This window comes from Photinus pyralis, unplaced genomic scaffold (genome assembly GCF_008802855.1).
Source record: "Photinus pyralis isolate 1611_PpyrPB1 unplaced genomic scaffold, Ppyr1.3 Ppyr1.4_LG9, whole genome shotgun sequence".
Classification (NCBI taxonomy): domain Eukaryota; kingdom Metazoa; phylum Arthropoda; class Insecta; order Coleoptera; family Lampyridae; genus Photinus; species Photinus pyralis.
In genome coordinates, this window is record NW_022170878.1 from 921,735 (window position 1) to 945,743 (window position 24,009).

General features: G+C 37.2%; 1 protein-coding gene across 3 annotated transcripts in view; it reads right to left on the reverse strand.

Moving 5' to 3' along the window:
- Positions 1 to 1,162: 1,162 nt before the first annotated feature.
- LOC116180691 overlaps positions 1,163 to 24,009 on the reverse strand; it is a gene marked incomplete at its 3' end in the record, with an annotated part of 33,303 nt that continues 10,456 nt past the window's right edge. For all 3 annotated transcript variants that reach the window (XM_031500805.1, XM_031500807.1, XM_031500806.1), the window contains 3 exon segments: positions 1,163 to 1,639; positions 1,961 to 2,164; positions 2,216 to 2,346. In XM_031500805.1, coding sequence (XP_031356665.1) covers positions 1,163 to 1,639; positions 1,961 to 2,164; positions 2,216 to 2,346 — 812 coding nt within the window.

Genomic DNA, 24,009 nt, shown 5'->3' on the forward strand with positions numbered 1-24,009 from the left:
TGATTATTTATTCTCGAACTATCATTAACCATCCACGAAAATTTGGTCGTGATAGTATGCGCAGTTTTCGAGATACGACAGGGGGTGACTATTTCAACCCCTTGGACGGCAGTGCACCTGGGTATTTTTGTTGATTATTTATTCTCAAACTATCATTAGCCATCCACGAAAAGTTGATCGTGATAGTATGTGCCGTTTTCGAGATACGACAGGGGGGTGACTATTTCAACCCCTAAGACGACAGCGCACCTGGGTATTTTTGTTGATTATTTATTCTCGAACTATCATTAGCCATCCACGAAAATTTGGTCGTAATAGTATGTGCCGTTCTCGATATATGATGAGAGGGGTGGCTGGTTCAACCCTTATTGACTCGTATTTCTGCTTGATGAGAGGGTTTTCCGAGGGGTTTTCTATTTAATTGTACATAGAATTGCTTTAGTATTTAGAGGAAAATTAATAAAAGCAAACAAAATTGCGTGGCAAGGTATATTTTCACTTCGGGTATGTTCGGAAATTTTGGCCGCCAGTTTTGGCCGCTCATTTCACACCGGTATCACATTTCAAATTCTTGAAAATAACGTGGTAAAATGCGACGTTTCTTTAAAGTGTAATTACATTGATTGCAAATGTATTTACTTTTACGACCCTAAAAACTATAAAGTTGATTACTTTTAGCCATTGCAAAGAAACAAAATGGCGGTCTTATCCCACCAATCTTAATTACAATGTGCTGTCACCAGAGGTCTCACGGTTACTCTGAATCACGAATAAGCAGGGAAGGTGGATGTTAATTTAACTTTCACTGTATCTGCAAAGCGAATTTTTATGCTCATGTCCTCTGAACCATCCTGTAATGTGATCATGATCTCCAACCAAATAGTCTGGAATCTGTCCTGCTTGCTTTGCGCGTTCAAACGGATGCGCAACAGCCGCCTATTGCGAAAACAAGCAGTTCTTACACACTTCGATTTTTTTAACTACTACTTCGACAGTTAAAAATGAGTGGTATTTACATTGTTGATTAAATCATTGCAAATCAAGCAAAATAATCTTTACACTGAAAACTTGTCACATCGACTAAGACCGATCGGTCCTAACCGGTAGTGGCAGAAAAAATTAAAACAAAAGCATTAGAAACGTCTACAAAAATGTTACTTACATAGTTGTTAACTAGAGTTGTGCAAGTCGCCACAAGTGGGTACGACATTTGCTTGTTTATTGAATTAACAGCGTCGGGATCACTACATCCAGTGTTGGATAGACGAGGCGGAAGTGGCGGCGGAAGGGAGGACGTGTCGGAATATAGGGAGTTAGTGATCATCAGTTCGGAATTTGGAGACGGCTCCGCGTTATTGTTTTCGGATGGTACTTCGCGAAAAAGAAACATGGCGTTTATATCTAAAGGCACCTTTCCATTGATATACAAAGGCTTAGCGTTATTTTGTGCGTCGAGTGAACGATTTCGTTTCGGTAAGGGAGGAGGCACTTCGTTATCTAAAATAAAGCCGTGTGAAGAAGGCACCTGTGCCAGTCTTTGCGAATGTTTCTTACTAAGTTTCGGAGGTAAGGTATGGGAGACGTTGGGAGGTGGACTTTTCGGTAGTGGGGGAGGTGTATCTAAATTATCGAGGCGTTGCTGTAAGAAAGAGACAGTAAAGCAGTGTTAGTGTAGTGTCAACAGCCATATATTTATTTGTGTCTAGCCTTCTCCTGGAGCACCAGGAAAAAGCTACACATCACATACAATGAAAATTAGAAACATCACCGATAAAGATTGATCAAATGGAAGTATTTTCACCAATCTTTACTGTTATAAAAAATGCAGCGTGTAAATGGTAACAGATACAATGAGCCAAAAGCCAACCGTTTACCATTATAACCATTTACCAACCAAGCCGACAATTTTAACACTCATTCAATTATCAAAATGTACAAATTCGTAATGGCCGGAAATTACCTCGTTCTGCGTTCGAACGTGATTTTGAAGTATCGTGTGCAGCTTCTGGAGGTTACTTTCCGCCTTAACTAACTTCTCGCTCTTCTTGTCGTTCGGCGAGACCGCAATTTCGCTACGCAACTGATCGATGAAGCGCTGCTCCTTTTCGATCATCAGCCGAATTTGCTGTTCGCGCTCCAGCTGCAGTTGGTATTGCTTCTCGTACTGCAACGGAACTCTCGATGAGAAATCGCAGACGAGTTCGACGGTACTTACGGTAACTGGTTGAGGGCCCGTGATCCGTTGCGACGAGTGCGTCGTGAGCGGACGGGTGTGAAGACTGGGGGACCCCATGGTTCTGAGGACCCCCGATCTTTGTTGAACTGTCAGTGTTACGTGGCCCGAAGCTGCAAGAAAAAATGGTGGTTATTGGTTGTTTTTAAACTGCTAATAATGCAAATTTTTCGAAAATAAGGCATTCTCTGCCTCGTCAAAAATTAACGCCTCGAAGCTCCAAAGGAAAACGCTCGGTATATTGTTGTGTAAATTACCGTAGTTTGGATGATGTTTAAGCCGCATTATAATTTGTTTATATTGTTTATTTAATTGGGACAGGAACGTCTAGAAATTATTTGCGTTAACATTTGAGAAGTTTATCTCATGTTGTTCCCCGGTCGTAGATAAGAATTGCGCTTACCGCTAAAAGTTATTTAATTCTGTAAACAGATGTTGTCGCAGGTGCGCGTTTAGATAAGAGAATTTTGTTTATTTTAACTAAAGAACTAGATCGGATTGGAGCTCGCGTCGCTCGCTCCTACCGATCACGGCGTTTTGTTATCACACGCCGTTTTTTGTGGTTTTCCGTTTGTAAATTTTTTTTTAGCTCGACCGTTGTGCGATTGTAGTTTGGGTTGTTTTTAAGTGACGTTGGAATTTTATAAAATGCGAAAAACAAAGGAAAAAAATTTTGATTCGGCTCAAAAAAGCACCAATATATCGATAGTCTTTTTTTTTAGTCAAACTCGGCGTATGTGTTTATAAAAATGCTACGCATTTTAAGACTTCGCTAGCGTGAGTTGATTTCCCCCTAATTCCCCTGAAAACGGGGCATTTTTTACGTTTGTGTTTGTATTTTTTCGTTGTAATATAAACCTATTGGGTTTTGGATATTGTGTGCTATTTCGTTTCGTTCCGTGCTATAGGTAACATACGATTCTGTTTTAACTGTATACCAATTCTTTATCATCTATTGATACAAATAAGAAAGTTGATTTTTGTGCATTCGTAGTACGACTTTCTGCGTATGTATTTTTTTTTTTTTTAAAAGACGGTTGTTAGGTTAGGTTAGGTTGAAATGTGCAGTTAGGTTAGGTTAGGTAGGCATGTGCTGTTGAGCTAAATCGAGAGTTACTTTTGACTTTGAACTTGAACTGAAACTTGATTTTGAACCTAACCTAACCTAACCTAACTTTAACTTAATCGTTCGTGCGCAGTAATGTCTTTTAGTTGGTTTTCTTTTGCATTTCAAAATTTGTCCTCTCATCAGTTAGGTTAGATCGAGAGCTTTCTAAAGACACCCATGAACCACTACCTACTACGTTCCGTTTTCGAGATATCACGATTTAAGTGTTTTTGTGGTGTCAAATTACAAATCGCTATATCTCCGTTGTTTACTGTCCGATTTCGTTCAAATTAGGTATTAAGAGGTTGGAGAAATGAAGGCACTCGTTTCCACCCTTTCGGTGCTTCTACCTCCATTCCGAAATTTTGACCGTCCCATCGCTTAGATTACATCGAGACCTTTCCAAAGATACCTATAAAGCCCCATCTACGACGTACCGTTCTCGAGATATCGCGTTTTAAGTGTTTTTGTTGGTGTCAAATTACAAATGGCTATATCTCCGTTATTTACCGTCCGATCTCGATGAAATTTGGTATCGAGAGGTTTGGGGACTCGGACAATTCGATTCCGTCATTTTCGAGCTCGTATCTCGGTTCCGAAATTTCGACACTTCCATCGGTTAGATTAGGTCGAGAACGTTCTAAAGACACCCATGAACCCCTATCAACGACGTTCCGTTTTCGAGATATCGCGATTTAAGTTTTTGATAAAAAATCCAAAAAAACGGTTTTTGCGTAGATCGTCTAGAAATGTCGCGAAACGCGTGATTCCGAAGTATCGAGGTCGCAGGTCAAAAGACGACAGAGAGGCGTCGATATCTCGAAAAGGGGAGGGGATAGGAAAAAATTGAAAATCCCGTTTCGAGCCCCCGGCGGGGCGCAGCTACGGTTTAAATTTGGTCCAGATCGGCCGGTAAATAAGGGAGATATTAAGAGATGCGCGGCCCTTTAAAACGCATCCCTGCGCGTGGTCTAAATTTTTCCCGTGTTATACGTATAAGTTCGGAGATCGATCGCGTACGAGTAGATACGGAAGTGTATATATAAAAATGAGTATATATATATATACCCGTTTGTGAGAAAATGTTTTTTATCGACTTTTCGCGACCCATTTGTTGTCGATGAGGGAAGGATACAATTTGGACGGTTCGAGACGGCGGCGTCGAATGACGTCGCCAAAATGCGAATCTCGGTAATGGAAAGTCGCAGGAGAATATGATAGGTATTGTCGGAAAGCTCTCAACGCCGAGGTTACGATAGTTTAGGTTTAGTGTGGATCGTACTCCCAATTCCCTCGGTGGTCGAGGCGGATCGAAAAAAATTGTAAAAGTGACGTAACGTAACGGCTACGGATTCCGAAAGTACCGAGTCCGTAGGTAGTATAACTTCTCCTCCAGGTCCGAAAAGGTGTTTTTTCGCGTTTTTTTCACGTCTTACGGCAGCCCCCCCGCCGGTGGGCGATAAAAAATTCCAATGTACGCGGTTCGGCGCGGTCGTCCTCGGTACCCCCCCGGGCCGCGGCGACGTCCGCGTGACACTTACCTTCGGTCCTCCGGAGGGCGTTTTATGGGGAAAAACACGAAAAGGGGGGTGGCGCGGGGGGAAAACTGGTCGAGCGATTTGCCCGGTTTTTATATATTTTCATGTCCTCGACGATTCTAGGACTTTTCGTGAAAATCCTGCTTCGGGTAAAAAGTCGGCTTATTTGCTTATTGTAGTGTGTTCAATTAAGAAGTGGGATAAGGGAAATGTGTTAAATAGGAGACGAGTTGTAACGGACGGCGGGGAGTTTTGCCGTTCGCCTTATCGCCTCCGCGCTTTTGTCGACGGATAGAGTCGAACCTATTTATTGAAACCGTGCTCCCGGCTTCTGGGTTTACGGATGTACTAAAGACAGTCAGTTTGTGTAATTATAAGTTTATTGCAGAACGTTAGTTAGTGAATTAAAACACACGGGATTAAATTTTTGATGCCCAACGTGGGTCACATGCATAAATTTTTGGCGCCCATACGATAACATATTAGGGCAAATGCAAAATTTAGATCAAATTTTTGTAATTCAAATTAACACAAGTTAAAAAGTAATCGTAAACGATTTACAAAAAGCGATTTCCACTTGCACTCATTTCCCATGCAACTTCTGTTAAAATTTCGTAAAAAACCCAACAACAAATAAGAAAGTTAGCGTTGCGCATGTGCAATCCATTTTTGAACTGCTACTTCAATTTCAGTTTATAAGAAGAATCCTATTCGAAAATGTTTACAAATAACGAGTGGGTCTGGACATGCGCACTAATTGTTTTGCGTGTTTTTGGTCGGATCGGATGTCGCATGCGCAAAACAATTTTTTTGATTCAACATTAGTTCTAACTTTATTCGAGCTGCCAACATACAACATTTCATTTAAATAGCTCACAAATAAAAAAAATCGGATTACGCATGCGCAAAAACAAATTTTTTGAGTTATCGTGCACACGGACAGAAAGACAGCAATTTATGATACATCAAACATCCATTTTTTTACCATAACTTTTTTCTGAGGCACTTAATGACAACCCGCTTTGCGAATAACATGATTTATCGTTGACTTTTAATTTTACAAGAGTTTTCTTTTGAAATCAAGTACAAAAAGGGAACAAATAATGTAATCGCAGATCAAGAAAGGGGATAGGGGAGGAGTTAAAAAAAAAGTTGCGGTTTTGGTGAACCAAATGGAAGGAAATATGGGTTTGTTGTCGTTGGAAAGAAGACAAGAGGCGGGAAAGTAAAACGTAAAACGGATTTGTTATGTTTAAGGGGGTTATGAAATTTTTGTGCAATTTAGGGGGGTAAATGTTGTGTAAATTTACGTAGAAATTATGTGCTGGTAAGGAACGTCTAGAAATTATATGCATAATATTTGAAAAGTTTATCCCATGTCTTTCTCCGGTCGTAGATAAGGGTTGCGCTTATCGCTAAAAATTAATTCATTTTGTAAACAGATGCTTTCGCAGGTGTGCGTTTAGAAAGTGGAATCAAAAAGAGAAACGTGTTAGACGAAGAAACGGGCGCCATGGCCTTTTTGTCGTTCACTTTTGGTTTTGTTGTTTTTGCCGCCGTTTTTTGGTCATTGGGTAGAGTCTGGCCTATTTATTGGAGCACTGTCACCACTGTTTATTAGAGCAATTGTGGGATAGGTTTGAGTTGTGTCTAAAAGAACAGTTTTGTATCACTTTGAGCCCAAATTACGATCCTGGATCACGAAAGACCTCCCCCCTACCCCTCCCCGATCACGAAAAGGAATCGTGGAAGACAGTTGCAGTTTGTAGAAACCAATTCATATAAGGTAGAATGTATGTTTAGCCCCCCCCCCCCCCATTTTCAAAGGCACCACTACAGGCAGAATTTGGGACAAATTGGTTGCTCGTTTCACTTTCGGAAGCAGCATCTCGAGAAATGATTAATGGGGGTGACCTCCCTTAAGACAACGAATGTGTAGAACTAACTTCCCGATGGGAGGAACGTCCACCTCGCTCCGTCATTTTTGCAAGATGGACCGATTATGATGTACCCAAACGTGTTAGGGAAGAATGGAAAACCGGAGTCTGAGGGTATGCCCCCCCCCCTCCATAAAAGATTAATAAACTTAAGTTTCTGATCTCTCCTAATTTGTAAAAACTGATCTTAAAAATTATGTAACATGAGAACCCGTTAACGTATTTTATTTGATTAGAATTTTACTTGAGTTTTTTCTTTTTTTAGTGCGCGTGAAAGCTCGAGGCGCCGGGAAGTCGTGGGACAGAACGAAATTAACTAGTAGTAGGGGGCGATTTTGCTAAAGCCACATCAAGCTTGCTAAATAGGATGTGAATTTGTGATTCTAAGGGTTCTAATTTGCTTATCGGTGGAAAAAGTTGTGCGTGAATCAAATAATTAAGTTAGTGGGAATTAGGTTGTTGGGAAAAACCGCGAGGCAATTCGAGTGGAACCGAGAGAATTCCGAGTAAGGCGCGGGGCAATTCGCGTCGAGCCGCGAGAGACACTAGCATCGAACCGAAAGAAGTCGTCTTGTGAACCGCAAGAAAATTGGTGCGAACCGGTCAGGAAAAGTTAAGTAGGTCACCTGTGAAGTACCGTAAAGTGTGTTTCATTTATATTAGATAATTCGTGTTGAGTTGTGAGCAGCTAAATCCACCACCTCTAATAAACGATAATTTACGGTTTAGAAACTATTACGTGGAATACGAGCAATAGTGGCACTGTTAATAAGTAAATATAAAAAACGACGGTACTCAAATTTCCAATCCCCCCCCCCCCCCTCTAGTATACGAAGATCTTATGCAAAAACTATACATTAAATTGCTGGGAAGTATACGATACCCCTCAGTTCGGTATTCATCCCTAAAACGTTTACGGCTAACAGTATCTTTTTTGCAAAGTCCTTAGGCCTGAGTCTTGAGGGAGAACGTAGCACCGGGCGGTATAGAATACATAAAATGAAAAGTGTGACTTTGCTGAAAGTGGAATAGCTAAACCACCCACGAAAAAGAGATGCAAAGTTTTGAACCGATTCCTGTCGAGTGGGACGTTTTATCTGAAAAGACAGAAACCCCTCTTGATCATTCCTTCGACTTTACCAATAGATATGTGTCGTCCAGTCGATTAATTTTACCCTTGAGAGACAAACCGTTTTCGAGATATTTGCTGTTCAAGATTTAACATTACCAATGAATGTATTTTTTCGAGGCGTCCCAATCGCCTCTTGTAAATACCCTCTTCCGACAATCCGTTCGGTAGATATAAAAGAATATATATAGGATCACGATAAGGGGTCGAGAAGGAGGACTATGGTTGGTAGAAATCAATTCCTTTCATGGATACCTTTCATTAGAGTACCATGAAGGATAGAACCAGTTCCACTCCCCCCCCCAACAACCAGGGGGGTCAGACAGAAGCAGGCGTCAATTTTTTCTTTAATTTTAAGGACCTGCTGAGTTCCCAAAACGAAGAATAATTTAAAGTCATTCCTAATCTGTCCAAACTGAACTTAAATATAATGTAACGGGAGCCCGTTAACGGATTTTATTTGACTCGAATTTTACTTGATTTTTTTCGATTTTATATATGGGCATTGAAATGCGGTCGTGACTATTGAAGTGCGCGTGAAAGCTCGAGGCGCCGTGAAGTTGTGGGACAGGACGAAATTAACTAGTAGTAGGGGGCGATGTGAGTTTGTGATTCTGCGGGATTCCTTTCCACGTGGACTAGAGATACGGTGTCAAGGATTCTAGTTTGCTTATCGGTGGAAAAAGTTGTGCGTCTCAGAATGGACGTGAAGTTAGTGGGAATTAGGTTGTTGGGAAAAACCGCGAGGCAATTCGAGTCGAGCCGAGAGAATTCCGAGTAAGGCGCGAGGCAATTCGCGTCGAGCCGCGAGAGATACTAGCATCGAACCGAAAGAAGTCGTCTTGTGAACCACAAAAAAATTGGTGTGAAGCGGTCAGGAAAAATTAGGCAGGTCACCTTTGAAGTAGGTACCGTACCGTAAAGTATGTTTCATTTATATTAGATAATTCGTGTTAAATTGCGAGCAGCTAAATCCACCATTTACGGATAATTTACGGTTCAGAAACTATTACGTGAAATACGAGCAATAGTGGCAATCTTAATCAGTAAATATAAAAAACGACGGTACTTCAGTATACGAAGATCTTATGCAAAAAATGGACATTAAATACCCCTAAGTTCTGTATCTATCCCTAAAACGTTTACGGCTCTTCGCGCTTACAGCATCTTTTTTGTAAAGTCCTTAGGCCCGAGTTTTGAGAGAGAACGTAGCACCCGGGGGTCTGGGGGTATAGAATACATAGAATGAAAGGTGCGATTTTGCTGAAAGTGAAATAGCGGAACCTCCCTCATCCAATAAAAGAGCATAAGAGGTGCAATGTGTTGAACCGATTCCTGTCGAGTGGAACGTTTTAGCTGAAAAGACAGCGACCCCTCTTGATCCTTCCGTTAGTTCTTTCAAGTGCGCGTTGCTTGTTTCTTCTTTCTTTAGAGATCTTGCCCTCGTGGTGTTGTGATACGTCTTGACTTTATTTGACTGATGTCTACCTGAAAACGGATTTGTAACGCACCATCACTCCCTCTCTTTTGTTTTGTATTTTTATCTGATTGCAGATTATTGGCAGAGAGCGCTCCTCTGAATTCAAACGGCCTCATCCTGACGCTCCACTTGCCTTTTATGAGTACCCTCTTCCGACACTTCGTTGTCAAGGTACTTTCCTGCGACAAATCATTTTCGAGATATTTGCTCTGAAAGTTTTGACATTACCAATAACTGTATTTCTTCCAGACGTCCCAATCGCCCTTTGTGAGTACCCTCTCCCGACAATTCGTTCGGGAAATATAAAGGAATACCATCACGAAATCAAGGATATCTTTCATTAGAGTACCATGCAGGATAGAACCAGTTCCACCCCCAAACAACCAGGGTGTCAGACAGAAGCACGCATCAATTTTTTCTTTAATTTTAAGGATCTACAGAGCTCAAAACTAAAAATATTCCGCTTTTTAAGAATAATTTAGTCATTCCTAATCTGTCCAAACTGAATAATGTAACGGGAGCCCGTTAACGGATTTTATTTGACTCGAATTTTACTTACAATTTTTTTCGATTTAACGACGATGCGTCATGTTTTCTTCAGACTCGCTCAGACCGCCTGGTCGGGAGAAATTCCGCTTCCAATGGAGGACCGGCCTAAGACGCCAGAAGTACGAACTTATTAACGCCCAAAACAATGTAAAAGCTCAAGTAAGCGGACACAATTGATCGCTTACTCCCAATTTGGACGCCATTATCAGATAGGAAAGAATGGGGAGGCCCAAACAATCAAAACACGCGCTACTCTCCAACGCGATGTTGTTGGCCCGACGCGCAATAGCGGAGCAGAGACGCAACGTGCCAGTGCATTAGTGAACCCGAAAGGCATTCGATTTTCGACAACCGGCGAAATTATAAATAAGAATCTCGGAGGACAAAAAGGTCTTTGTCAATTGTCGACATCACTCATTAAAACATTTTAAGATGCTTTAAATTAATTTTGGGATGTTTATACAACTCGAGCACGACGATTCGTCTTACAATGAGAACCAGCAAACGTTTCCAAGTACAAAAATAAAAGGAATCGGCTTGTAATAAACTGAGATCATAAGCGATTTTTGTCTCGCGTCGCATCTCTATTTATTTACAAGCGGATGGGAATTCCAAAATAAACTACACGCTAAAATATGATGTCATGAGCGTACGATCTAAGAATATAAATCGCGAAAACACGGTCGAAACGGGCAAGAGAGTTAGTCACAATAAACGGTTCTTCCGCACATACCGCGATTGTTTACAGAAGGGGAAGTTTGATGTGCGAAAGGTGCGCCTTGAAATTAAAACGCGCACATTCCCCGGATGCCTATTTTAAAAGTTGGCCAAAAAATACACGAAGCGAAGCGACTCGTAGACTTTGCAGCGCTGCTGTCGACGATTCGATCGGATGAACGAAGTGGACACTTGAGCGACTCGAGTCAATGACCAAATGATATGCGATATGTAATCAAATCAAGTAAATAATAATATGATAATCCGAAGGTGTGATAATAAACTTTGCGGTTATTTGATCGATCGGAATTAGGTTCCGATTTACGAGATTGCAAAATGCGAAAATATTTTGGGTCAATTTCGAGTATGCACCAATTGTGAAATGAGACAGTGGCTCGTAATTCTACAGATAAGTTGGGTGGAAATTCCCTTGGTGACTTAATTTCAAGATCTGAAACGGTTTCACGTCACTATTGTGTATCGGTGTGAATTCGACCCGTACGTTCTACGGTTTCAGATCTCGGCACCGAGACCGCGGATTTTTGTATTTATTTTAGTGTCTTCCAGACAGTAGTTTGTTTCTAGAATCTTGGTACTGAGGTTCCCCAGCACCCACCCATAATGACTATTTAGTTCCCTCCATAGTCACAGCACGCGAGATCCTTATACAACTCAAGAAGAGATTTCTTGCGTTCCTCCGAAGCACCCATTGTCACTCATAAGCTTCTTGGCCTCGCCATGGACCGTCTCACACAACTCAAGAATGAGAGTTACATGCAAAGGTCCAAAATAATCGACTCTTGTAATCCATTTCCCACCGATGAGCACCCATTGTCACTCATAAGCTTCTTGGCCTCGCCATGGACCGTCTCACAGGCATAATTGCAGTCAGTGCCCTAGGGAAAGGCATGTAATAGCGTTTCTCCCTTCCCCTTCCAACAGTTACATGCAAAGGTCCAAAATAATCGACTCTTGTAATCCATTGACACGCTCCACCGAAATGAGACCCGTTTCGTGACTGAAATAAAATGGTCACAGACCTGGTATCCAGTTTAAAAATAATTCACTAATTTATATCTGAAAATTTGCATTTGTTTTAAACCAATTTCTCTAAGAAAACTGTATTGGTTGTGCGGTTCCACGTCCATAAATTGTCATAATGTTTTTATAGCCATAGGTCATGCCAATTTCTTTTCATTTAACATTCATTAAATGAATTGATGAATATAATTCAAGAGACTTGCGTGTGGTCTAACTGCCTCGAAAGAAATACACCAATGCAATCGCTGAGGGGGGTGGTTTGCGGGCACGACTTACGTAAAGTTAAATTTCACGCAATTGTGCTTTATTATTGTTAATTAAAATTTAGCCCTTGCGGAATCTGGCTAACATCAATTATTTGTAATTGGAATTAAGTTTGCCCAAATATGTGAGCAGCTAACGTAAATTATATTAAAATAGCAGTCCCCGAGAACTTCGTTTCGCCTTTGGGAGACCCGCCTTCAAAGAAAGCTACATTCTAAATGTCAAGTCTCTTTTCGACATAAAATCCTGGTTTTTCCTGTTCCCGTTCTCTCTTCTGTTGTATTCTACATTACAGTTTAATATCATGAACACATAGTATTTCAGAGAAATTTGTGCTGGTTTAGAATAGTTCTAAAAAGTTTACGGCAGCTGTCAGCGAGACCACAATTGAGCTTTAAATTCTGGCTCTGTATTTCAATCTTTAATACTACTTCAGGTTACTGTAGCCCTGAGTACCGCCATTCGACGAAAAAGAACCTCGAACCACATCCGACTTTTCACACTTATCGGATAACCAAATTAAAGATAATAAAAGCTGACCCAAAAGGTGGAGGGTCGATGACGTCGTCGCGGGCGGTGCGGACCGTCGAGTTTAGCGGTAGATATGATGCAAGTACTGTAGAACAGGCACCCACCTCAATAAGTGCGGGAAGCCATTGCCTGGGTTCGTGCCACAAAACAGCCACGTTTTCAGGCACTCAAGTTGAGTAGAAGTGGGGCCGTTTTTACCCAAGATCGTTGTCTTAATAACGGGAATTTTCCCGTGCAAGGTCGTGTTCTGAAATTCCCGGGTTTTGATCGTGGTCTTGGTGAGGAGGATTCCCCGGGTGACATATCGAAGAGGTGACCTTGTTTTATGGTGCAAGGTAGTGTTTTCGGATTTCCCCGGCAAAAAAAGGCGTGGCCTTGGTGAAGGGATTTTCCGCCACGATAAATACTATAGATAGAAAGTAGCGTTAGAATGCCAAAAGGGCACTTTCCACCAAGATTTCGCGGATTTCATTAAAGTTTCAAGGATTTCATCGAGATTTCACGGTGGTTTCATGGATCTAATCAAGATCTCACGGATTTCATAAAGATTTCAGTATGATTTCGTGGATTTCACCAAGATGTCACGGATTTCATCGAAATTTCACGGAGTTCACCAAGGTTTAAATGATTTAGTGGATTTTTTTCTTCCCCGGGAAAATCCCAACGCACGACCTTGCACCACAAAACGGAATTTATGCAAATATTCGCAAGGTCGTTTGATTTTGCATGAGAAATTGACCCTGATGCCAGAGTTTTAATTAAATCGCGTGCCAGAATGAATTAATTGATCAAAATCTAATTTCAAAAAAATTATTTCAAGTAAATCCGCCAATCAGACGGCGAGCCTGCGAATTATTTCAGCACGAAGCTAGGACAAGAACCACTCAATTGTTATTAATCTGTCGTCATTTTGTAAAAGTTTACGTGATTATCTGTGCATCCTTTCGTGGGTGAATACTTTTTGTGAACTTTTTGTGTAAAAATTTGAAATGAATAATTTGTCATTTTTTAAGAGTAGCAATGTGAACGATTTTGGGATTTTTGGACATTTGGAAATTTATGATTTTGAGATTTTGGACATTTGAATCTCGACATTTGGGAATTTAAAATTGTGAGAAATGGCGACTCTGGTAATTTCAGCTCTTGGATTTTTTAAATTTCGGGAGTTTGTGAATTTCGAATTTTTTTAATTTTGGCGTTAAGTATTGAAATTGTGGGATTTTTTACATTTTTGGAATTCGACATTTTGGGATTTTAAATTTAAGAATATGATATTTTTGAACATTTGGAATTTTTAAGACTTCAAGCGTGGTAATTTTTATTTCCATATTTTGAGAATTTAAAATTGAGAGAAGTAGAGATTCTGGAATTTTGAGGTTCCGTGAATTTTTAAATTTCGCGAGATTTATTTTCGGATCTTCTAAATTTTGGGATACAGAATTAAGATCGATTTTTTTAATTTTCGGAATTTAAAATTTTGAAAATTTTAAATTTTCGGCAATTAAGATATTTGGACATTTGGGAATTTATGATTTTGAGATATGGAGATTTTTGGTTTTCGACGTTATGGATCTTAAATTTGGAAAATTAATCTGTTCAAATTATGGAAATTTAATATTTTTGATATTTTAAGGTTTCGGTAAGTTTTTGAAAGTTCAGATTTTGGAGTTATGAAATTTTGGGTTTTTGTGATACTTTGAGAGTATCCGATTTTGAGATTATAAACATTTTAAATTTTGGTGGTTTTAAAATTGCGTTAAGTCTTAAGATTCTGGAACTTAGATATTGTGTTGAGACCATAGATATTTGAAATTTTGATATATTAGTGTAGTATTTTTAAAGATATTAGATTTTGATTTATTTTAATTGTGTGTTACTGTGGAAATTTAAAATTGGATTTTGAAATTTTTGGAATTTAAGATTTTGGGATTTTTAGACGTTTAGAAATGATCTTGTGATTTTTGAGACTTTGGGAATTCGAGGTTATGGATATTTTAAATTTTGTGAATTTCGAATTTTTTTAATTTTGGCGTAAGTATTGAAATTGTGGGATTTTTTACATTTTTGGAATTCGACATTTGGGGATTTTAAATTTAAGACTATGATATTTTTGACCATTTGGAATTTATTTTGGGATTTTTAAGACTTCAAGAGTGGTAATTTTAATGTCGATATTTTGAGAATTTTAAATTGGGAGAAGTAGAGATTCTGGAATTTTAAGGTTCCGGGATTTTTAAAATTTCGCGAGATTTACTTTCGGATTTTCTAAATTTTGGGATAGAGAATTAAGATCGATTTTTTAAATTTTCAGAATTTAAGATTTTGGAAATTTTAAATTTTCGGCAATTAAGATATTTGGATATTTGGGAATTAATGATTTTGAGATATCGAGATTTTTGGTTTTGGACGTTATGGATATTAAATTTGGAAAATTAATCTGTTCAAATTATAGAAATTTAATATTTTTGATATTTTAAGGTTTCGGTAAGTTTTTGAAATTTTGCAAAGTTCAGATTTTGGAGTTACGAAATTTTGGGTTTTTGTGAGACTTTGAGTGTATCCGATTTTTAGATTATAAACATTTTAAATTTTGGTGGTCTTAAAATTGCGTTAAGTCTTAAGATTCTAAAACTTAGATATTTTGTTGAGACCATAGATATTTGAGATTTTGATATATTAGTGTAGTATTTTTAAAGATACTAGATTTTGATTTTTTTTAATTGTGAGTGTTAGTGTGGGAATTTAAAATTGGATTTTGAAATTTTTGGAATTTAAGACTGGGATTTTTAGACGTTTGGAAATGATCTTGTGATTTTTGAGACTTTGGGAATTCGAGGTTATGGATACTTTAAATTTTGTGAATTTCGAATTTTTTTAATTTTGGCGTATTGAAATTGTGGGATCTTTTACATTTTTGTGTAATTTGAGATAATCTGAACGGTATGAAATTAAACTGAAAAACTCAGGGGAAATTCCCGAGCACGATCTTGCACCATAGAGCAAGGTCACTTCAGTCTAATCACGATTGAATGTGTGCCATAATGGTCTAGTGGCAAGGATACTCGGCCTGTAACCTGGCGGCTCGGGTTCGATTCTTGTTTTGAAATCTGGGATTTTTTACATTTTTGGAATTCGACATTTTGGAATTTTTAAATTTAAGATTATGGTATTTTCGAGGGTATTTTTGAACATTTGGAATTTATGATTTTGGGATTTTTGAGTGTTTGAGAATTCAAGGTTATGGTAATTTTAATTTCGACATTTTGGGAATTTAAAATTGGGAGAAGTAGAGATTCTGAAATTTTGAGGTTCCGGGATTTTACTTTTTGAAGGTGGTGCGGGTAAACCAATTGTTCGTTTAACAGACGCCCTAGTGTCTTACAAGTAGAATAAGTCACAGATTGAATGTGTGCCATAATGGTCTAGTGGCAAGGATACTCGGCCTGCAACCGGGCGGCTCGGGTTCGATTCTTTGCATGAAGATTTTTTTTAATGCTTATCGCAGTTCAGCGGAGTTGGACATTAGGTTATTTGTAGGTTTAAAATTGTCTTCTCAATTTTTTTTTAAAGCAAAACCGTGCAAAAATGCTGCGGTGTTTTCCGAAGGGATAACGCCTCTGCTATTTACGAATATGCAACCGTGAAATCCCTGTCACAAGGTGAAGGAATTAAGGTATCATGCAAGGTTAACTTGTACGTTTGGGAAAACCGCGTTAACGGTGTAAAAGTGAGCCTTTCCAGTTAAGTGCGTTAACATTACCCTATTAGTTTTATCCCTCCCTTTAAATTGCGTAGCAGGATTAATGGATCAAAATCAAAGTGTCATCTCCAAAGAAATAATTAAATTAACTCAATTAAACTTCAAAAATAAATTACCAACGCTCATTTGGGATTCCCAACGCAATCTTCTAAACTATTTATCCGATTTTGATAATATTTTGGAAAAGATTCCGAATGCGTCCTAATCAATCATGACCTTGTGACGTTACAACGTCCAATATGGCGGGCGGTGTCGGTGTTCTACTCACGGGCAAAATATTGTAACGTAAATTTAATTACGCGATGTACAATTAATTATATTAATATAACGGTCTTGTACTTGTTTATAATGCCGCGAATTTCACTATTTATCACTTTAACCTCGATGTTGGAACTGAAATTGAACACAATCAACTTGCTTATATAACAAACATTGCAACTTTTCTAGAGAATTCTCGAATCAGCGTATCATATTTCTTGGAAAGAATGCGCCACATCCGCTTTCATCCCTTATCACCGGTGACTTTCTTTTACCTACTTGATGGCGCCTTGATTCGCTACAATGTGCTTTGAAGATTATGCCTGAAAAATACGCTTTAGCCAATCGCTATGGCGACGGCAGGGCATGATTCATCAAAACAAATGAATGAATTTGAGACTTGCACAATACTACAACGAACGCAATACTTTTTGGGTTACTAATCCTAAATTTAAAATTCGCAAAGTACATGAGTCAGACAGAGAATGCCTGCAATGCAATAGCGAGAAAAAAGCACCTGGCGCCCATGGTTCGGCGTAGGAAGGTTACGTGTTTACATCGATTTAAATGCTTATAAAACTGCACGCCGCCGCCGCCTCCCTCCTACGATAACGCGATGCAAAATCCAATTGAGTGAATAAATCTGCAACCTGCGATTAATGAAAGTTGTAATGGCACCATTCCGAATACCATTTGCATACGCTTAATCCTTTCATTAATTTCAACACACCGAAATCCTTCTAAACTATTTTCCAACGTCCTAGACCTCATATGTTATATATTCTTATAAAAGCGGCACTGACTAACTCGCCGTACACGTTATATAAATAAAAACGAATGTAAAACAAATCGTTTCGACACGTTTAAACAATTTGCATTCCGAGAAGTCAATCAAAGTCGGCCTAGGTGGGAGGCACAATTTTCCAAAACTGCCGAGGAAGAGAAGGGCCTTCGCGTTGAAAAAATGATGTAATTTGTAATTTTATGGCGCAATTCTCGCCAAGTTCGAGATTGTAAACAAGGAAATTTTTAGCGAACATGAGATTGATAATAATAAATCTCGCTCGCGCGCGCTAGTGAAGTTTATCCTTCTGCCAATCAAAGTCAGTTCAGTTGGGAGAGATTTGTACAACAAACCACGACAAGTTTACCCATGTGAGACATAAAAAAGGTGCAAACTGCCTATTATAGATATTTTTACGTATAATCGTTGAGTGAAAGAATCGATAATCCAATCGCGTTTTCGACCCAAAGTTGGTATTTGTTAAATACAACACCCTGTATATCTTACCGTCATTTTTTTTGTTATATTCTTTTTCCTGATCACATTGAAATATCACAACCTATATTTTTATTTATATGCCGCGCTATCACTACCCCTTTCTTGCCTTTTCTTGTGTTTTTATCTGATTGCAGCTTATTGGCAGAGAGCGTCCTTCTGAATTCAGACGGCCATGGATAGAATTCAAAGGTAATATTTTAATTTCATGGTAGTCCTAATGTCCATGAACCTAGCAGAGCAAGGTCAGCAGAACACAATCAAACATATTGCATAATTAGGTGCTAATTAGGTGCCCTATTCCCGAATTAAATGCTCCTTTTTTTTTTAAATTAATACATGTTTTGCAAGGTTCATATGAACTCAGCAAAACACTACCTCAAAAAACCAAGAAAATGAAAAGTGAACTAACTATAATTAGGTGCTAATTAAGTGCCTTATTCCCGAATTAAAAGCTCCTTTTTTTAAAAAATTATTACATGTTCTGCCAGGTGGCGGCGAGAATACCTCGTAATACACGCCGGTACTCAAAATGTTGCATTTTTCCAAAAACACTGAATCGGTGACAGCAGTTCTAGACCAGTTTAGTAATATCTTCGTTTATTTATGTGAAGTGATCACAGTTCAAGTAATTCGATGTGAACTTATTTTAGGTGTCATCGCTAAGACAATTCCCAAAATTTCAAAAGCTCCAAACTACAAACTCCAAGAATTTGATTTACCCCAAAATTTCAATCTCAAAATGCCAAAAATCTCAAAATTCAATAATTTCGATTTTTATCTCGAATCTTAAACTTACAAAATTTCAAAATTCCCAAAATTTGAAATTTTTACAAAATAAAAATAAAAAATTAAAATTTAAAATTAAAAAAGCAAAATTTCAAAATCCCTCGAATTCACACATTCTCAAAGATACAAAAATCCAAGATCACAAATTCGCAAAATTTCAAATTTCTGTACTAACCAAAATTTCTGTCTCTTCTCAAAATATCATGCTTCCGAAGTTTCAAAATCCCAAAATTAAAAATTACTAAAATCTGAAACTTTCAAATCAAATTCGCAAAATTTCAAAAACCCAAAATCCCAAATTCCAAGAATCCCATAATTTAAAATTTCAAAGTCCCCAGAATTTCATATTCCAAAATTCCCACAATCTCAAAAAATCAAAATCTAAAATCTTAAAAAATACTGCAATATAAAATTCCCAAAATCGCAAATTTCTAGTTGTCTGTTCGAGAAACTTACTCCCAAAATTTGAATTGTGTGTGAGTAATCTCAAATTCTCATACTCCCAAAGTTTAACAAAATCTTAAAATCCTAGCATTTCAAAAATATAAAACTATTAAAATCCCAAAATTTTGAATTCCTTAAATTCTGCCAAAATTTAAAAATCTCAGTTTCTAAAATTGAAAAGATCCGAAAATCGCAAACCCCGTTATTTAAAAAATCCCGGAACGTCAAAATTCCAGAACCTCCACTTTTCCCAATTTTAAATTCTCAAAATATCGAATTCTATAAAAAATGCTCCCAAGATTTAAAATGTCCATAACCTCGAATTCCCAAAATCCAAAAAACATAAATTACCAAATGTCCTAAAATCCTAAAAGTGCCGTTTTTGAAAATAGTCCAGGGAATAGAGGGTTTTAACTTGCAAAATGAGAAGTAGTTCCAATATCTTTTGCATGTCATAGACAGTCATCTGGTGGTTAAGAATCTAAGTTTTCGACCTCCCACCCCTTGTGCTTCCCCCGTACCACCCCCAAAACCCCTGAAATTTGGTTGGTTTCTTAGTTTTTCAATCACGTCTTTTTAATGGTTCACTTTAGAAAAAAATATTGTTATCAGAAATTGTAGACCATAAAATTCTAGAGAACTTTGATATACACTACTTTTTTGTGAAATGTTTATTAAAAAAGATATAGAGCTTGAGAGTTGGTTATATTTTGAAGAATTCTGAAATTTCTATGTAGATGTTTTAACCAAATTTCATACTTTATCTCTATAATTAAGAGTTTTATGAGAAAATATCTTGAACTTATCGTGGTATAAACCCCCCTACCCTGCACCCTTACCAAAGGGGATGCATAATAATTCAACTTTCAACCCTTGCTAGTGGGGATATTTGAATCACTGTGAGATTGTAGCGCTTTCTAATATACTTTTGAAATTAAAAAATTGTTTCACTTCAGTTCAGTTTCACCCCCCTCCCCCCTCCCCCGCGTGGTAGAAATAGATATTTAAACGCTCTTGTGGCGATTGTGAAGTTAGTCAGAGAGTACAACGCTTATTATATATTATGTGTTCTATTCCTCTTTAAATATCTATTCCTACCGCGGATGGGGGGGCGTGGGAGGGGGGATGAAGGATTTTAAGGATGAAGCTGAACTGAAGTGAGATAATTTTTTTGTTTCAAAGGTATATTAGAAAGCCCTACAATCTCACAGTGATTCAAATATCCCCACTAGCAAGGGTTGAAAGTTGAATTATTATGCATCCCCTTTGGTAAGGGTGCAGCGTAGGGGATTTATACCACGATAAGTTCAAGATATTTTCTCATAAAACTCTTAATTATAGAGATAAAGTATAAAATTTGGTTAAAACATCTACATAGAAATTTCAGACTTCTTAAAAATATAAGCAACTCTGAAGCTCTATACCGTTTTTAATAAACATTTCACAAAAAAGTAGTGTATATGAAAGTTGTGTAGAATTTTATAGTCTACAATTTCTGATAACAATATTTTTTTGTAAAATGAATCTATAAAAAGATATGATTGAAAAACTAAAAAACCAACCAAATTTCTTTGGTTTTAAGGGTGGTACGGGGGAAGCACAGGGGGTGGGAGGTCGAAAACTTGGATTCTTAACCACCAGATATTCTTTCATGACATGCAAAAAAAAATTGGAACTACTTCTCGTTTTGCAGGAAATGGTCCATTTTCAGTCTCTATTTCCTGGACTAAAACCAAAGTATTTATACAATTTTGGTAACATTTGAGAGATGACGAATTGGAATTAAGGTAAATAAGACTCGAAATGCAAAGGTTTTAGCATCTTAACTCCTCAAGTAAGTATTCATACGATTTTGATACGGAGAAATCCCTTTCACCAAGGTCACGACTTTTTAGTCAGGGAAAATCTCAGGGTCAGGGTACGACCTTGCACCAAAAAACAAGGTTACTCCTTTGTTATATAATCGGGAAATCCCAGACCACGACATTAGTCTTCCCTTCGCCAAGGCCGCTACCCAAATCTAGGGAGAAAAGATATCCCAACGGGGGGAAATAGTGTCTTCTGAGACTTGATCGAAAAGAATAGCTTCCTGTTCCCGTTCAGTTTCTGTCGCTGTCTCTCTTCCCGTTCCCCTTTCTTCTTAATATTTCCACACTTTCTTGGGGGAGTCTCTTTTCCTGTTCCTAACCTCTTTTTCGTTAATTAAATTTTCCGTAACGTGACTCAAATGTTGCCATAATTAATTAAATTTAAACAAAGACCATTAAACCTGCAATGACAACCGTCAACTATAAAAATAATTTCGGTTTCTTCTAGCTAAAACCGGACCTGTTCTCTTAATTACATTTTAATCAAAAAAGTGTCTCGAATGAATTTATTAATTACTTAAAATTGAACAAAGAATAAACGACTAACCCTCGCAATTACAACTCTCAACAACTGAATTCAATATGGGCATTTTCTACCCAAAACCGGATCTGTCCTCTTCACCGGTAATTAAAATTTTAATTATAAAAAGGCGCCTTCAATTAATACATTAATACATTAAATATCAACAGCGCAATTACAAATATGTTAACCAGTGAATTTCACTCGGAATTTAATTTCGGCTTCTACCTAAAGCCGGATCTGTTCTCTTCACCAACAATTAAAATTGTCTTGAATTAATGTTTTAATTAATAAAATATCAACAGAGCAATTACGAGTTTCATTTCGGCTTCTTCTACCTAAAGCCGGATCTGAGCTCTTCATCAGTAATTAAAATTTTATTTAGAAGCGTCTTCAATGAATGTCTTAATTAATTAATTATCAACAGAGCAAACGACTAATCCTCGCAATTACAAATACCATCAACTGAATTCAACTTCGGTTTCTTCTACTTAAATCCGGATCTGTCTTGTTCATAAGTAATTAAAATTTTAATAAAAAAAAGTGTCTTGAATTAATGTTTTAATTAATAGAGCAATTACAAATATCAACAACTGAATTTCATTTCGGTTTTTTCTACCTAAAGTCGGATCTGTTCTCGTCGTCAGTAATTAAAATTTTAATTAAAAAGTGTCTTGAATTAATGTTTTAATTAATTAAATATCAACAGAGTTGACCGAGGAGTTGACTAACCCTCGCAATTACAAATGTCAACGACTGAATTCAACTTCGATTTCCTCTACCTAAAACCGGATCTGTCTTCTTCGCAAGTAATTAAAATTTTAATGAAAAATATCTTGAATTCATGATTTAATTAATTCAATATCAATAGAGCAATTACAAATGTCAACCACTGAATTACATTTCGGCTTTTTCAACCTAAAGTCGGATCTGTTCGCGTCATCTCGCGTCATCAGTACCTAATTAAAATTTTAATTATAAAAAGGTGTCTTCAATTAATGTTTTAAATAATTAAGTAAATATCAAAAGAGCAATTACAAATAGGTATGTTAACCAATGAATTTCATTTCGGCTTCTACCTAAAACTGGATGTGTTCTCTTCACCAGTAATTAAAATTGTCTTGAATTAACGTTTTAATTAACCTCTTCCACCTAAAACAGAATCTGTCCTATTTATAAGTATAATTAAAATTTTAATTAAAAAAAGTGTCTTGAATGAACGTTTTAATTAATTAAATATCAACAGAGTTGACTAACCCTCGCAATTACAAATGTCAAGGACTGAATTCAACTTCGATTTCCTCTACCTAAAACCGGATCTGTCCTCTTCATGAGTAATTAACATATTAATTTAAAAGTCTCTTGAATTCATGTTTTAATTAATTAAACATCAACAGAGCAATTAAAAATGTCAACCGCTGAATTTCAGTTCGGCTTTTTCTACCTAAAGCCCGATCTGTTCTCGTCATCAGTAATTAAAATTTTAATTATAAAAAGGTGTCTTCAATTTATGTTTTAATTAATTAAGTAAATATCAACAGAGCAATTACAAACATGTTAACCAATGAAATTCATTACGGCTTATACCTAAAGCCGGTTCTGCCCTATTTATAAGTATAATTAAAATTTTCATTAAAAAAGTGTCTTGAATTAATGTTTTAATTAATTAAATATCAACGGAGTTGAATAACCCTCGCAATCACAAATGTCAACAACTTCTTCCACCTAAAACCGAATCTGTCCTATTTATAAGTATAATTAAAATTTTAATTAAAAAAAGTGGCTTGAATTAACGTTTTAATTAATTAAATTTTAACAGAATTGACTAACCCTCGCAATTACAAATGTCAACGACTGAATTCAACTTCGATTTCCTCTACCTAAAACCGGATCTGTACTCTTCATGAGTAATTAGAATATTAAAAAGTGTCTTGAATTAAGGTTTTAATTAATTAAATATCAACGGGTAATTACAAATGTCAACCACTAAGCTTCATTTCGGTTTCCTCTACCTAAAGCCGGATCTGTCCATCAGTAATTAAAATTTTAATCAAAAAGCGCCTTCAATTAATGTCTTAATTATTTCATTATAAACAAAGTAAACGACTAATCCTCGCAATTACAAATGTCATCAACTGAATTCAACTTCTGTTTCCTTTACTGAAAGCCGGATCCTCGGCCGGATATGTCTTCTTCGCAAGTAATTAAAATTTTAATGAAAACTGTCTAGAATTCATGATTTAATTAATTAAATAACAATAGAGCAATTACAAATGTCAACCACTGAATTTGGCTTTTTCTGCCTAAAGCCGGATCTGTTCTCTTCATCAGTAATTAAAATTTAAATTAAAAAAGTGTCTGGAATTAATGTTTTAATTAATTAAATATCAACAGAACAATTGCAAATGTCAACAACTGAATTCAATTTCGGCTTCTTCTACCTAAAGCCGGATCTGCCTTCTTTATCACTCAAATTTACTGGAAAAAGGGTTTGAAATGATTGCCTTAATTAATTTAAGCAAATCAGAAGCACTAAATCCAGCGTGTTCGCTCAAAACAAACAA